The sequence below is a fragment of the Pelodiscus sinensis genome, chromosome 1 (genome assembly GCF_052426305.1).
Source record: "Pelodiscus sinensis isolate ZL-2025 chromosome 1, ASM5242630v1, whole genome shotgun sequence".
Lineage (NCBI taxonomy): Eukaryota > Metazoa > Chordata > Testudines > Trionychidae > Pelodiscus > Pelodiscus sinensis.
Genome location: NC_143052.1, coordinates 243,159,302 through 243,176,971, shown reverse-complemented (window position 1 = coordinate 243,176,971; position 17,670 = coordinate 243,159,302). Strand labels below are relative to the sequence as shown.

Sequence of the window (17,670 nt, the reverse complement as noted above, 5' to 3'; positions counted from 1 at the left end):
TCTGTAGCAATCTACACTACAGGTAGGACCACGAATGTTGTTGGCTCAGACATGGAGAGATGTCCAGGCCGGGGTGTGCAGCCAGCGGCAGATGGCCAGGCCAGGGCTGATGGCAAGGCTGGGAAGCATGGGCCAGTAGGGCTAGAAGCCAGAGAGCATGACTAGCAGATGAGGCCAGGGCCGAGGCCAGCAACAGCACCAGGGAGCGTGGCAAACAGGGCTGGGGCTAGAGCCGGAAGCACAGCTGGGAGAGGAGCCTGGCGACCCCCAGAAGAGCAGCAGGGGCCCAGAGAGTTTGTGCGTCTCCCTGTGTCTTTCTGTTCAAGAACGCCTAAACAGTAAGAGCTAGGACCACCTAATTCAGTAAACACCTTTCTCTTATATCTTAAAGCAACGTAAGGGTTTGGTTGTGCCAGGAAAACGGGATGTGCCTGGAATGGCATTGCTACTCATAAAACCATACAGGAAAAAAAAAGACACAATCATCAGGCAGGTGGGACTGAAGCTCCCCCTCCCCCAGATCCATACAGAAATATTGCTGGTTGTTCCCCTTTATCAGGGAGCAAGGGGAAAGTGCAGCTACAATACTACAGGACTAAAGAGGGAAATAACATATTTACGTCTCACTGAGACATCTTTTGTAGAATGACTTAGTACAGGTACTTATAGAATATATATGATTTTTTTTTTAATTCTCCTTCTTGGTCCCATCTACCCCATCCCCAAAAAGTCACTTTAAAATAGTTTAAAGGAAGGGTCTCGAACTCCTGGCCCATGGGTGATCCTGGGCCAGAACAGTTGCTCAATCCAACCTGAGAGTCCCAGTAGGCTGGGCCGCGTGTAGAGGAGGAAAGATTGTTCATTCCTATTCCCCAAGACCTGCCCCTTCCGCTTCCCTCCATGGCACCTCATTCCTGAGGATAGGTGGCTTTGGGGATTACCGGGGAGGCCTGGCTTTGGGGATTACCCCCCCCACACACACCCTATGTGGCAGCAGGACCCGCATTCAGCTATTGGACTCCTGGTCTGGGATGACTCATGGCCGGGAGTTTAAGACTCCTGGTTTAAAAATCATATACTGTTTAAGAGTAATGACAACAGATCTAAAATTGAAAGGTACAATTAGGTTATCAGTTTTTTATCATACCATCTTTTGGTGATTCTGCAGACTTTGCCACAGCTATCATCTTTGTAGATGGTGTTTGGTCATGACAAACCTGATGTAAGAAGTTTATGGATTTTCCTATTAGAAGAACCTAGACACAAGAGAATAACTTTTTGAAGTTATTTTATATAAACAATAAAAATGAGATGCAAGCTGTTGCCTCTCTGCTCCCAACCACTGAAAACAGACCCCCCCCCCCCCCACACACACACACGTTTGCTTTTACTAGTGCTCTTTCTTCAAAGCAATTATACAAAGTTTTTTCCTACATCTCAAAGTAACAATCTAGACAACATGGTAGGTTCAGAACATTCTGCTAAGTTTATACCAGCTGTTCTTAATGTTATCAGCCATAAAAAGCAGCAAAGGGACAATAAAACAATCATTTTGCCCATACCTTTTTTGACTGATCCATTGTAATGAATGAAGGGATCATAGATTTTCTCAAAGTGTACTTGTCATGCCACAACCGGTCAGCTTTAACTGTAGGATCTGAAGCTACAAAAAACTGCAGGTTGACAGAAATAAAAGATACATTAGATATAAATTCCATGTAAACTCTGTTTATATTTCACACATATTCACCCACTCTTGTATTTCACTTCTCACTGGACACATATTACATATACACGTTTATTTACAGTCCCATGTGAAGTAGGTGTTGTCATTGTCTTTGGGCTTTTTTGGGAAGTGGATTTATTTTGTTTTGTTGTTACCTTGAACAGTGCATGTACATACTACATAGAAGTCAAACTGTATTTTTGTTTAAGCATTTTGGTACTTTCATGGTTGTGCGGACAGTGTTTTGACATTATTGTTTTTGGGGGGACAGCACCATTTTTCCACATAAAAAGAACCACAGCTAAATCCATCAAAACGAGCCCATTATTTCTCCTGAGTTTCTTGTGAGAAGGATAAGGATCGTTCAGGGAAGCTGGGCCCTCCATGGGACAAAAAGGACCACATTCCTGGTCTCTCAGAATCTTTTTAGTCATGGGTGACTAAAAAAATAGCATAGACTGTATCTGAGTCAGATCCAGTGTCTCACGTGGGCCATTCTGCCTACCCAGCCCCTAGCGCAAAGAATGAAGCCAATAGGAGAAAACTCCCTTTCTGAGCACTCTCTACCCACCTACGTTCTTTGAGCAAGGACTTAGAAATCTATCCTAAAAGAGTTTAATTGGGAACAAAAAGTCAGGAATGGGCAGACACTTACAATAATTTAACAAAGGTAACAGCCCAGGTTGCAGACTTGCAGGCTCTTCCAATCCCCTCCCGCCTTTCCAATACCCTTTACCTCAAATATGAGTGAGAGGGGTACAGACAAGATAGTGAGGTGAGGAAAATCTGATCTGTCTGTAATTATGCAGAGTCTGAGAAAGGAGCAGCAACACTTTCATCCCCAGGAGAGCAGAATTAAAGTTATGATGCATTGTCTGTAGTGAGATGTGTAGAGGCACGTACCGAGGTCTGGAGAGGGCATGCATAATTAGAGGCCTTAACTTACAATTTCTTATTCTGTGGGTTTGGTGTTAAGTATGTTATATGCAGACTAACCTTACACACAGCATACACTTACGTATTTTCTTGTTTACTTAGATTTTGAAGGGACAACACAGCAATAGCTTAATTAATTAAAAACAGGATATGATGCATAGAAGGCTGAGGCATTTTAATGAAGGTTCTAGTATTCGGTTGATTGGCAGATTTTCACTCACAGGTAAGGACAATATCCAAGCCCAGTCCCCACATAATCAAAGTGGCCTTCCCTAGAGCAGTCAGATTGCTTTCTCCCTATATCTAGTAGTTGCTGCTACTCCTCTCCTGGGAGATTTTAGCAGAAGTCATTGCATCATTTACAATCAAGTCACATTTTCAAGCCATTTTTTGTAGCTATGAATGTTTATGAAGATATTTTTAAATGAAATAGATTCTGATGCTGTGACAGCACTGACCCAGCATTCTAAACAGATGCCTACTCTGCCTCAGCCTTAATTCAGCCTTGCCCACAGATGTAAATGAATTCCAGCGGGTAAGAGCCAGGGTGAAAAGTCCAGCAATGGATAGGCTATCTATTTGGGTATGTCTAGACTACATCCCTCTTTCCACAGAAGGATGTAAACTAGACACTTCAAAATTGCAAATGAAGCTGGGATTTGAATTTCCAGTGCTTCATTTGCGTAATCACGTCACGGCGCTCTTTCAAAAAAGGCTTGAGGTTCACAGGCTATTTTCAAAAGAATCGCGTCTAGACTGTGGTTTCACTTTCAAAATTGCGCTTTTTTGAAAGAGCGCAATGACGCGGTTATGCAAATGAAGCTCGGGAAATTCAAATCCCGGCTTCATTTGCAATCTGTCGAAAGAGGGATGTAGTCTAGACACATCCTTAGTGACCTCTTGTGTGGATGCAGCTTCACAGAAAGACTGCAATATTTCCCCCACACACTTTGAGTCTGACTGTGTGTGTGTTCAGATCAGCTATATCTATGCTTATCAGAACAGCCTAGTTATTTTAAAAATTAACAATCTGATTTTTTTTTTATTATTTTAACTTTGTGACACAATTACAACTGACAGATTAGACATAATGTAAAGTGGTATTTGGGATGGATTTACAAAAGACCAACTACAAAAACTGGTAAGAAATTATAGTAAAATAATCAGGCTATGTATATACTGTATACCAAACAACTTCAGATTTTTTTAAAAATATTTTTCATATAATGAGGCTAGGAGCCGTGTGTAAGGTGCTAATGGTATTATGATACACCGAGACAACACATTATCCCAAGAATTAGTAATTTTAAAATCCTCTCAATCAAGAGAGTAGGTATAAAGTAATGCATTTACTTTGTTGGTTAATCCTAACCACAAGGGCTAATTTTTACAGACAACATTTAGATCTATCTTAGTAACTGGTATGGAATTAGATCTTGATCAATGTCAAGGTGGATTTGATTTAAATCAAATTGATTTAAATAATTATTTGAGTCACAGTCAGGAAGACTCGATTTCATCATGATTTTCTACATAAAAGTGCATTCTTCTTGTTGGTTGTTATAACCTTAATACATATTCTTCACAATTCAGAGATAGATGTTGGTTTCACTTTTAGAAGGCGCACACTATACATTTTTAAACTGATTTATTTTGAAAACTTTTCAGATTAGTTTTACAACTATATCAGAAAGTGAATGATTGTTTGGTTATTTCATTTACCAAAGGTAATTGAAGCAGATAGTTAGCATCCCAATGACTTCATAAATATCTCCAATTCCACAGGTTAACCATTAATATTTGGAGGATTTCTTGCCATTCTGTATTAGGAGGACATCACCAGACAGACATTTAAATTGTTTTATTTAACTGAAACAACAACATTACGTATTCTGGATTTTTTTTCTTCAACAACAAACATACTATTTTAGCAAAACAAGCACATGAAATTTTTGAATTTAGTTAAACATTCACTTTTTTTTAAATCAAGTTAATGAAATATTTTTAAACAAAAATTAAATTGACTACCGGTAGGTCAGCCAAGTCAAAAGGAGAAACTTAAAATACTGGCTTCTATTTACTGAACTTTTTGAAATATTGCACTTTTAGAGAGAGGTAAGGGACTGACTGTGTACACAAATGTGTAGAGCGACAATGGGTTTGAGGTCTGTTATTTCTCACCTTTATTTATCTAAAAACATTTTTGCTGTTATCAAGCATGTTATCTCTGGAGACAAATCCTACAATGTGAGGACTGCAAAACTAAGCATCTCTGATGTACGTTCTAGAGACTGAGCACGAAGTCCCATTGGATAGGTAGGTTAATCTTTCTAGATAATCTATACAAAAAACCTCTGGTGCCCCATAAAATTGGGTCCCTAATCCATAAACTATTGGAACTCATTTACAAAACTTTTCTTAAGCATTAAATGAATTAGAATTTGTAATCCCTATTCCATGATGAGATATCTTTGAGCTATGATGTATCTTGAATAAATCTTTACACTGGATTTTTAATAAAATGCTTTAAGAGAAAAAAATGTTATTTAAATAAAAAAATCCTCGTTCCACGAGGAGTAATGGTAGTTCGAATTAGAGAGCCTAATTCGAACTACCTACTCCATGCCGCATATAGCCACGCGCATGGAGTCCGCACTAGCGGGGATTTAAAAATGGCAGTGCCCGGCAAGATGCAAATGAAGCCCGGGATATTTAAATCCCAGGCTTCATTTGCAACTTCGATTGCCTACATTAGCCACCCTAGTTCGAACTAGGGTGGCAGTGTAGACATACCCTAAATTGCATGGGCAATTTTATACTTTAAAGTAATTCTATGCAACTGAAGTATTCTTATGCTCATTGTGAGTTCAATCTCGCAGTTCGATCTCACTGATTTTTACCCAAATAAGAACTAGAAAAATCTCAATATTATTAATTACTTCATATAAACTTACTTCATGGTATGTATCCTCCAGTTCCCCATCATAAATCCAACGGTAAAGGAAATTCAAGACAGGATGGGACACTAGGCCAAGAATGTGTTGTACCAGAGACCTCATATAGGGATCTCCTGTTTTAGTGTAGGCATGGACAGCTGATGCTAGTTCACCACCTTTTCTACCTAAGGAGAAAAAAAGTAGACAAGTGCAGGAAGGAAAGCAGGTTCTGATTATGTACTTTAGACTTCAAAAAAATCACTTTCTTCGAGACCTGATGACTAACTATGCCCATTTCTGACCTTATCCAGCAATTTTAAATCATGTAAACATAGCCTAAATGTTTATAACACATGTCACTCGATGCAGTGGTTAGGGTATATGTACCTACATGTTGTAGAGAAAAGCAAGCTGCAATATAGCCACATACCCCAGTGTTACATACAAGTAGAAGGCTCTGGCAGAGTAGAAGTATAGGGAAAGTCTTGGCAGCAGGAAGCCATAGAACTTTTCTGTGCTGCCTGCCTCCTGCCAGAGATTTTCTCCTACAATAGCAAAAGGCTCTGGCAGCTGCCTGCTACAGGAGTATTTCATTATGGCAAGAAATGGGCACCTAAAGCAGGAAAAGACTGGCAGTAAGGACACTACTAATACTAAAAATAACAGCATAGATAAGCGCAGTACAACTTGCATTAGACAGCCATTAATGGTACATACCCAAGTACATGGTTCAAGTGAGTCTTTAATTACTCACTTAAGTACTTCCTCACCATCTACACTGTTATTTATACATTTCTAATTTCCTCTTTCTTGACCTATTATTCATCTTTGCCCCTGGCATCTCCCTACATTCCCATGTGCAGGCACGCACACACACAGTTCTGACCCTCTCTCCAGTACTATCTATGTTTCCATGAACAGTTTTCCCCCCTCCTCTTGCAGTCTGAGAAGCTTTAGTGAAAAAAGGGTAACTTTTGAAATAAAATATTTAGCATTAATGTCACTCTTTTTACTGTCATAACCAGGGCTCGACAAATACAAATATACTCGCCACGGGCAAGAGCTGGGTTCGGGCAATCTGCACATGCGCAGATCGCCGGACAGCGCGGCTGGCGAGCGGGGCTCACCGCGGTTTGGCGAGCCCTGGTCAAAACAGTAAAATTTCTCTCAGAACAGACTGCTACATAAAAAAAATTCCTCAGAGAAACTTTAATGAGTGTCATTTCCCACTGTTCTCGTGGTACGGAGGCAATATGCATTCTTCCATTAAGATACTCCTTCAAAAAGGCCATATGTTTCCAATGAGGGTGAAAACCAACTGCCCTGAGGAAAGACTATATACCAGGAGTGGGCAATAATTTTTTGCCAGGAGCTACTTCAGAAATTTTTGAAGTGGCCCTGGGCTGCATCGGAAGGGGTGGGGCCTCAAGTGGAAGGGGTGGGGGCTAAAGCAGAAGAGGCGGGCCAGGATACTTCCTTGCTTCCCCACCCACAGACTATGATTGGTCTGGGGGTGGGGAAGTACATGAAGTCTTTGCCTCCCTCCAGAAGTTTCCCCTAGGCACCCATGCCCCTGGCGGTGGGAGGAGACTTCGCACGCACCTCCTTCTGACCCCAGGCCAATCAGGGCTTGGGGGCGGGGGAGTACGAGGCGTCTCCTCCTGCCCTGCCAAGAGCATGGGGCCCCAGATCAACCTGCTTAGTGGGCCAGATCTGGCCCGAGGAGGCCCTTTTGCCCACCCGTTATATAACCTCTGTGCCAGGAATATCAGACCCACTGACAGCAATGGGAGATGGCAGCCATTTTGAAAGTGGGTAGGTCTTTGTGTAATTATATTACAGATGTTAGCTATCTAATTGAATAATCATGTAACTTCACCAAATCTTATTGGTTACATGATTATTCAATGGTCTCCAGGGGCCACAAGAGGCCCCTGCCATCCTGCACTGTAGCCTCTGATAGAGACAGCAGTGCGGAATGGTAGGCATAAGCCAGTCCTGTGCAGACTGGCTCCTACCTGCTGCCCCACATTGCTACCTCTGACACAGAGACAGCAGCACAGGGTGGCAGTAGCCTCTATCTGCAGGGAGCCTGAGCTCCCTGCGGACAGAGGCTGCTCAGCCATCCTATGGAGCAGCTTATGTCTACAGCGAGCCCAGGCCTCAATATAACAGTAAAGGATATAAATAAAGTATATAATCATTTAAATGTTTTAGTAAATTTATTAATGTGTGAGTGTATTATTATGGTTGTGTAATTATCTATTTTATATTATGATAACCTGGTGGATCTACTGCTTACAGACATATTTGAAAGAAAGATGAATATTTTTACCTGTTCTTCAACCAGTCACATTACCAGAAATCTACTCATTAAATTTGAAATATTAACAACTTAATATAACCGACATCCATGGTTGGCATGCACAATCACTCCTGAAGCTACAAAACTTAAACAAAATAAAATAAATATATTTTAAAAATAACAGACCTTGACAGTGGTCAACAAGTGCCGCAAGTGTCTTGAGTCTTATTTTTGGATCATATGTCCACACTAGAAGACGACGAAGTGTTAAACTGCTCTCAAGTCCCAAATTTACACCCTGATCATCTTCAAGTTGCAACTGATCAAATTAAAAACACAGGGACACAGTCAAAACACAGCACAGAAGTACTGGCAGCATACAGATATGCTAAATATTTTTGTTCCGAAATTATCTTTGCTCAGATTTTTTATCTCTACTCAATCAACAAAACAGCATTTTACTGTAAAATACTTAGGATGAAACTTTACATACTGACATGAGAAGAAACCAAGAATCAAGTGTAGGTGACAGCACACATCAAATGTTAAAATAGTGGCTCTGACAGAAGAAAGAAGCAGGGAAGGCATACATGTCACATTGTGTAAAAGAAGTATTAGACAGCTTCATGGATAGATAGTTACAAAAGCAGCAACAGAAAAAATAGTAATGCTGAAAAATAACAGGTGGTGATCAGAGAGTAACTGGAAAGAAAAACAAAACATAAAAAAAAAAAAGGAAACAGAGCAACAGAATGAGTAATGAACTTTCAACCATGATCACAAGTTTGATTTTAATTCTTCCAAATGTCATCAGAACAAAGCAAATAAGTTAACTACAAAGTTCAAAGATGAAGTACTACTAATATATAAGGGTATGTCTACACTACCCCGCAAGTTCGAACTAGCGGGGTAATGTATGCATACCGAACTTGCTAATGAAGCCCGGGATTTGAATTTCCCGGGCTTCATTAGCATAAAGCCGGCGCCGCCATTTTTAAAAGCCGGCTAGTGCGAACCCCGTGCCGCGCGGCTACACGCGGCACGGGCTAGATAGCTCGAACTACGTAGCCATTCTGAACTATCTGTACTCCTCGTTCCACTCTGTTCCACGGAATGGCTACGTAGTTCGAGCTATCTAGCCCGTGCCGCGTGTAGCCGTGCGGCACGGGGTTCGCACTAGCCGGCTTTTAAAAATGGCGGCGCCGGCTTTATGCTAATGAAGCCCGGGAAATTCAAATCCCGGGCTTCATTAGCAAGTTCGGTATGCATACATTACCCCGCTAGTTCGAACTAGCGGGGTAGTGTAGACATACCCTAAGAGACTAAATCACTTCTGGAAATGAACTTCAGTGCTTTTGAAAAGATTTTACTTCAGATTCAATGAACAATTAATGAAGGTGTGAACTGAAATCTAAGTGGCTGCTCTGCAAATCATCCCAAAGAACATCTGCTCACAACATATACACAAACAGTTGTATCATGTGGATAGGCGTCAACGCCTTTTAGTAACAGAACATTAGCTTGACCGTACACAAACACAAGAAAAAATTCATGGCTGTAAAATGGAGAACGCATTAACACTTGTAAAGATGCTATGCCAAAATTGCAGCTAAATAGTCTTTCAGGGATAGGACTAATTCCTGGAGGTGGCAGAAGTAATACATACAAGGGAGCACGGGACTCTGGAACAACCACTGTAGCACTATACTCACCCAAGTGGAGAAACTTTCATCTCTGACCCTAGCCCTTGGGAATGGCAAGGGTCTAGACTAGGAATGATAAATATCAGTTGACTGAATAGTCGAGTAACCTCATGAATTCTTATTGGTTAGTCGACTATTCTATAATCCCTGGGGGTGGGGCTGGCAGCCAGTGCACTCCTGCCCCACTCCAAAGGAGTCCCCTGTCACTCCACGTGGTGCCAGGTGGGAGCTGGTCCATGATGAGAACCAGTTTACAAACCAGCTCCCCTCACGGACCAGTTGCCAACCTGTGCTGCTGCCTCTGTTTCAGAGGCAGCAGCACAGAGTGACAGGCAACAGCCCTTGTCTGTGGGAGGGGAAGGGACGGAGGGAGGGAAATGCTTGCAGTCTATAGCATATAAGCGTTTGCTTATTGGATAGTTGGTTAATCTACTATACTATTACATCCCTAGTCTAGACTGGGGGAAAAAAACTCTTATTCTTGTACAGCAAAAGAGGGCAGAGCTGGTTAAGAGTTTATCATCCTGGTAGCCAAATAATAACAAATTCTAGAACAAGGTAGAGAATAACCTGAAGTGTCTGAGACATCAGGTCTGGTGTTGGATGAAAGCTGATTGGTAATTCTTGAGGGAGTATACCAGAAAGCCAGCATACAAGAAGAGCTGTATGACTATACTGGTACAGCCAGAAAAATTGCTATGCTGCCTCTCTGGATCTTTTGTAGGAACTGGGATCTGAGAGACGTTGGAGGGAATCCTTAGAAAAAAGTCCTTGAACCAATCCAGGAGGAATGATTCTGTGAGAGACTCCTGATCTATGCTTGCTCTCAAGGAAAAGTAGTGATGGCCAAAGTCTATAACATGTGTTTTCCAAAGGCAGAAGTAATGGTAAACACCGTTTCCAGAGACCATTCACTGTTTTTGTCACCTTCACCATAGTGAATCTGTCTGGACATTCTCTAAGTAAGAATAAGCACTATGAGATACATGCAATATCAATGCAGCTCTGAGTGTAAGATGGGGCTGCTATACAGTGCCCCTTTCAGGGTCACACGTGATCTTGGAAGTGCTCTCTGTCTCAGTCTGCCAAGTCTGACTATTTGCTTGGAGCAAGGTAATCTTTCAAATCAAGAGTTCTGAATTCTAAAGTTTTGATGTATTTGTTCAGACTTCTTATATCTAAGATTGGGTGGATGCTATCAACCTTTATGGAGCACAAGTCAGAAATGAGTAACTTTGGTGAGCATATTCTTTTGAGGATTTTTGGGGGGTGGGGAAGAGGGGGAGTAACAGGTTGGGAGGAAGTCTGATGAGAATCTGTATGAAGTACTTTGAATTAAGATGTCTGGTACCAAGCAATAAAATGGATCACAGAACCTCACAAACCCCCTCAAAGAGAAAGCAGTATACATATTCACAAACTTCAAAGAATGAGTCAATTCTGCATCCACCCTTATTTAAGAGACAGAATGGCAGATTTAGTACCTTTAAATCTTTTCTGATGCATTAGAAGCTGCAAAAGGAGTTCACACATGCATGTTTTAGGAAATAAAATATATTCTGTGCACTTTTCTGGAGTTTGCTGGTAAACAGGATTCTCTTACTCAAATACTATCTGCTGGATAAAACAGCATATTACTGACAAAGAGGGAGATCCTATCAACCAGTTTAGCTTGAAGGATGTCAAATAGAAATCTGTTTCCACAGTGACTCTGCTTGCTGATGTAATGCATTGTTGTCGTGTTGTCTGTCGGTATGCCGATGGTATTGTGGTATATTATCTGGGAGAAGTGCATGCATGCATACCAGACTGCTCTGAGCTTGAGCAAATTGATGTGTTTGTATTGTTCATCTGGTGTCCACAAGACTTGAACTACCTGGTCCTGCAAATAAGCCCCCCAACCTGTTAAAGGGGCATCTGTGGTAATTGTAAGCATTAGGGGACATTGTCTATTAGTGTCCACCAGGTAAGAGAGATTTTTATGCTGCACGGCATGCTGAGAGACTTGTTCAATGGGTGTATGTGCGGCCTGTATGCTGTCCTGAGCCACGTCTGCACCAGTCTCATATGCAGGCATGCAAAGGCACCATGAAGGTGGTGGCTGCCATGTGACTGAGGAGGAAAGGGCACTGCCTGGCAGTTATACAGGGGCTGCGCTGTGCCAGATGCACCAAGTCTTGAATCGCTGTGAATCTGTGCTGTGGAAGCGAGGCTATCATGGTTTCGCAGTCCAGGTGTGCACCTATGAAGTCTGGTGTCTGTGTTGGGAGCGAGACACACTTTGTCAGGTTTATACGTAACCCAAGTCTGTCAAATAATACCCTGGTAACTGTCATTGCCTGCTGCGTATGGTAAGGAGACAGGCACTTTATGAGGCAATCACTGAGGTAGGGAAAAATGGTGATTCCCCTTGTTCTGAGATCAGCAGCAACCAGTGCTAGCACCTTTGAAAATACTTTGGGGCAGTTGATAGGCCGAAAGGTAGAACTCTGTACTGGAAATGTTGGTTCGCTACTGTGAATCGGAGGAAGCATCTGTGTGATGGGTGTATTGCAATGTGGAAGTAAGCATCCTGAAGGTTGAGGGTGGACAGCCAATCTCCTTCGTCGGGGGTGGGTATGACTGTGGTGAGGGTCACCATTTTAAAGCGTTGGTAACGGACGCAGCAATTGAGTTTCCTGAGATCTAGTATAGGTCTCCAACTCCAATTTCTTGGTTATGAGGAAGTAGTGAGAATAAAAACACCTGTAAATTCAAACACCTCCCTCTAATTTCAATCCCTAGGGAAAACATTGGCCAGGATTATTTGGAACCCTAAGACTTCGAAGACAATGGACCTGGGGATGGAGATCTGCTCTGCTGGTAATGCTGAAGTAGCCCTTCAAGAAGAGTTACTGAAGAGCTTCCCTTTGATGATCAAGGGAGTTACAAAGCCTGTTTCAGGCCTGCTTTCATCAAGATGCAGTGAAAACAAACACCCTGCCTCCCCCTGCTCAGTTTTTGTATTGGTCTTAAAACTGTGAGAAATGGAATAACTGTCTCTAGTGACCTGCCCCCAAGCACTTTTGATAGCATGAATTAGGGAAACTGAAGGCACAGGTTTTCTGCAGCACATGCAAGGCTTGACCTTCAGGGTACTTGGTATAGGTTATCCCAGTATTAAGAAGGGCCCAGAAGCCCTGTTAAGCAAACATTAGCCTAAAAAATAAATTAAACTAAAGTAGGGCTGTCAAGCAATTAAAAAATTTAATTGCAATTAATTAATGTAATCGCGATTAATTGCATGCACTGCCTCTTCAAAATGCTGTGGTGGCATTTCAAATGGGCAGCGCTGCAGGAGCCTGGGATCAGCTGGAGTCCTCATTGATCCCCAGGCTGAGTCCAGCTGCCCCTTTGAAATGAGGCCCAGGGGCAGGACTGAAGGAGCCCAGCATCAGCTGGAGTCCTAAGCTGATCCCGGGCTCTGCTCGCGCTTCCCCACTTTAAAACACAGCAGCAGCATTTCAAAGGGGGCAGCACTGTAAGGAGCCCGGGACCAGCTGGAGTCCCCCACTGACCTCAGCTCCACGCAGCACTGCCCCTTGGAAACGCCACCGGCACAGCATTTCAAAGGGGGTAGGTGGCAGCACTGCTGGAGCCCAGGATCAGATGGAGTCCCCAGCTGATCCCGGGCTGTGTTGCGCTGCCCCTTTGAAATGCCAGGATGTCACTTCAAAAGGGCAGCGCCCCACAGCTGACCCTAGGCACTGCCCTTTTGAAATGCAGCAGCGGCATTTCAAAGGGGCAGTGCTGCCCAGAGCTCGGGGTCAGCTGGAGATTCCAGCTGATCCCAGGCTCCTACTGCACTTTCCCTGTGAAACGCCCTAGCAGTGTTTCAAAGGGGCAGCGCCACGGAAACGCCTGCGATGAACACATTAAAAAAAATGTGTTAACTGTGCTCTGCGTTAATCACAGGTGTTAATGCGTGTTAATTGACAGCCCTAATCTAAATAAAAATACTAAAAAAATGGATTAATAAATTAGAAATAAAACACAAATTTTAACCAAAAAACCGCCCCACAAAAGATTACAACTGGGTAAGTAGATCTCTAGGAAGAGACACACTCTGATCACAAACTTCTTTGTGAGAAAGAACTGAGATGGGTGGGGTGACTCCACTCCTTCTACCCTCACTTCCCAGCACAAGGAACATGGTAAAGAGTGGGGTCACCTCTACAGGTTCTACTGCGGAAAACTCCCTGGATACCAATGGGAAGAGGCATGCACATACCTACACTGAAACAGACATATGCAAGCACTCACAGAAGAAACATTCCTTACTGTAGCTGTACATAGCATAGATGTATAAAATCAAAATAAAATTTAAAAATTGGATGGTAACAGACTGCAAACTAAGTGATGGTGATATTCTGAACATAAAAGTTCTCAACCAAGCTTGGAACTGTTTCCATTACTTTACACTGTCTTTATAGATATTCTAGGCAGAGTGACACACCTGGTATTTTACTGGATAGTTGCCAGATACATACATAGTTAGCCCCTTCACCAACAAAATTCTTGCTTTTATAATGCTCATATTATATCAATAAACTAAATAAACCGCCTAACCAAATGTAATAATCTTTTGGAAAATTATTTAGTGATTTTTTTTAAACATGAAAAGGCAAACTCAAGAACAAATCAGAAGTATTAGTTTACCTGGGAGTGTAAAACAGAAAGAAGTCTGTAGTATTCTTTGAGTTCCTGGTGTAAGGCAGCACAAAAACTCTGAGAAAGGAAAATAAACATCTAATAAATTCTATTTCCATTTTCAGTTTCATCTTAAATTTTAAAACATTGATATTAAGAGTACATCTTTTCTTAAAAACCTCATCTAACTGAAATTACTTTAAGAAAGTCAAATTAGGTATTGACCAGAGAGATTATATGAATGCACCAAGTGCTACCTCTTTCTTCGGTGTGCAGCTAGCAAGTATATGCATCATCAGTCAGGGAACAAGAAAGTTTCTGCTGGCTACCAACTTAATTCTATTGATAGCCTAAATTCTTACACCTATATCGTAAGTAACTGGGTTCTCAAGTAGGTTAAAAAATCTGAGCAGCAGAATAGCATTGTTTACATCAGTTGTTTGAAGAAACTTAGGCTTCTTGAGAGCAAGAACAACATTTCCAGAATGTGTACCATGGCAAGCACAAAAGGACCTCAACTTGGCTGAGGTCTCTAGGCATGACCACAATATAAATGTTAAATAATACCTATTATAAAAGAACAAGTCCATAAAACATCAAGGTCAAACCAATACGTTCTCCTATGTGCTTGAAAAGAATTACTATTCCCTTTCTAGGTGTTGCTTGTTTAAATTAGTATTGTATATTTTGACTCTGGAACACACAGTAACTGCTTGTCATTCCTCAATGGATATTGAAGAAAGGAAGACAAGAATAATTAAGAGTTTAAATGATCTGAAAGGTGCAGAAGTCCTCTGTGATGATTAAGGCCTAATCCAAAACGCAAAGAATTCAACAGAACAGTGGTTTTCCCATAATGGTGGACAATGCATTTTATTTAGTAAGACCTGGAAATCTAATCATAGGTAAATTATATTGCAATTTCAAATGGGGATACACAGTAGACCTCATTTTTTGGAAAGGGATACACAGCCTAAAAAAAGGTTGAAAATCACTGCTACAAAAATACTTTCATTGACTTCAATAAGGTTTAAGCACTTGCAAATACAGCACTCCATGAGAAGCAAAAGTATTACAGACCATTTTGTCATTTTTTTCTAAGCCAGCCTATGTTGTTAGAGCATAACCAGAAAATAACTACAGTTTTGAAAATATTTTCCTAAAGGCAGAGAAAACATTTTATCAGAATTTTTTTATTATTTGGGTAGGAATTATTCTAGGAAAGGATATGAAATATCATTCACCGTTATTACTATTTATTAATTATGTTAACCAGGCTAAAAAGGAAAATTTAATTTAAAGAAATTGATTGCTATTGTGATAGAAATGTGTTTTTAATTTATGTCAAGTGACAAACAATTAACACATCATTACCTATCTAAACTCCTTTGGGAATCGAAGTTAATTGGCAATTTTGATATCTGCATTTCAAATTAGACTGGAAACAGTAAATTTACATAAAGAAGTATGATATATATATATATATATATATATTGCTTTATCTCCATCGGCCTAAAACCAAGTCAAACAAATCCAAAGTAAAAAAAAAAAAAAATACGAACAATACACTGTAAAATAAATTATTCTCTACCTTAAATATACCCCACTGAATAATTATTATCACTGACAGAAGGAAAACGAATCCCAATTTTCCTTCAATAAACTTAAATCCCTTCCATCTCCTTTCCAGATCAAGAAAAAGGTGACCAGTCTCAAGATTTGATCCTATCCTTAAAGTAAGTGAAAGTGTTCCTCTCTTCAATTTGATTTTATGAGCAAGAAAGAGAAATTCAAGAAAGAACAAACTTATACTACTCCAGCGAGGGGTCAAGAGTGATGAACAGATTGCGGATTTAAAAAAAATCCATGACATTTAACACTGCTTTCCATTCCTTCTCACTTGCTTCTTCAGCACAATTTAGCAATCTACCAAAGCAGTGCCCATTCAACTGGAGGGCAAAATAGGTTCTTTTGTAAAACACACTAACCAAATGTTATTTCTACATTTTTTTTTTAGAAGTTAAACATTTCGAGCTTCAATTTTCAAAGCATTTACTGTCATACTGGACATCAGATTATTGTAAAAGAAATTAAATTTAGTAGTTCAAATTTGCATTCAGTAAAATTTGCAATTACTTGGTAAAATAAGGTTTGGGATACAAATTATGCAATGAAAAACTGGACATTATCCTAGAAGTCTGATGTAGTCTATAAACACAGAAAGAAATAGTTTCCAGAGGAAAGTAAAACTTGTGCTCAAGAGAGGGACTTTAAAATACATATCACCTCAACCTTACTTTGGTATTTTCTTTAGGAATGTGTGAACATACAAGATAATTATATGTCACAGCTGAATATTCTGGAAAAGCAACAACAATTGCATAGTGTAGGTGGAAAAATAAATGGTTAATGTGCAGTATATATATGACACATATTACTAGTAACCTGACAGACTCATTTTTGACCTTCAAGTTTCAGTCAAGAAGTTGGGTCAACAATGACATATACAGGTGGTTTAAGCTTAGTCTTGCCAACTCTGACAAACTATTCCAGGAGATTTTTTTTGCCCAAACATGACACAATGACATTTTCTTAAAACATTCAATTAAAATCTCTAGAATTGCTTTTAATAGTTACCAGGATAGGAATGTTGATTCTAGGAGACTCCCGGCCAATCCTGGAAGATTAGTAACCTTGTTTAGGCTTAAAATAAATGTGTAATTTTCTGGGTGTGCTCTAAATAAGGATGAAATTTTCTGTGACAGCAAATTAAAGAAGCTTTCAACTGCACACTATATTTGAAATATTAAGTTCTTAATGCTGAGCATGCAGCATCTGAAATTGTCGTATAAAAAATGTTCAAGAATGATGAAATATGATCTTTTGCCTAGTTACCGACAGCTTAAGTAAATTATACAATTACATTTTCACACACCAGTGCCACAGACATTGCACAAGTGCTAGTCTCAGACACAAATCATGAATGGAAAACTCTACACATCTACTTGATGGCCTACACCACACTAACACAGACCCTGAAATGCATACGTGATGTCTGAGATAGAAGACATTTAATTTTCTGAGTAAATTACATTCTCTTGTTTTGTGAGATGACAGACTAATACCAGAAACCGTGAAAATAAGCAGAAGCAGGAACTATTCTAGGAAAGAAGGTAGGAAACCTCACCTAGAAATGGGGGGAGATTCTGAAAAAATTCACATATACATACATTAGTACTGCCACATAAAACATGGATGTCAATATTAGCCTTTAGAAAATAATTTTTATATTAATATATTGTTATAATAAATATATAAATTAATTTTATATATCTATTTTATGTATTTAGAATGAAAAAAGACAGTCAGAAGGGG

The 17,670-nt window shown here is 40.3% G+C and overlaps 1 protein-coding gene across 2 annotated transcripts in view; it reads right to left on the bottom strand.

Moving 5' to 3' along the window:
• Window positions 1-17,670, bottom strand: part of TUBGCP3 (tubulin gamma complex component 3) — a 130,801-nt gene that overhangs the window by 38,716 nt on the left and 74,415 nt on the right. For both annotated transcript variants that reach the window (XM_075918510.2, XM_075918547.2), the window contains 5 exons: window positions 14,305-14,373; window positions 8,090-8,222; window positions 5,617-5,783; window positions 1,563-1,673; window positions 1,148-1,256 (listed from right to left, as the gene is read on the bottom strand). In XM_075918510.2, the coding sequence (XP_075774625.1) occupies window positions 1,148-1,256; window positions 1,563-1,673; window positions 5,617-5,783; window positions 8,090-8,222; window positions 14,305-14,373 (589 nt within the window). The remainder of the gene's footprint in view (window positions 1-1,147; window positions 1,257-1,562; window positions 1,674-5,616; window positions 5,784-8,089; window positions 8,223-14,304; window positions 14,374-17,670) is intronic.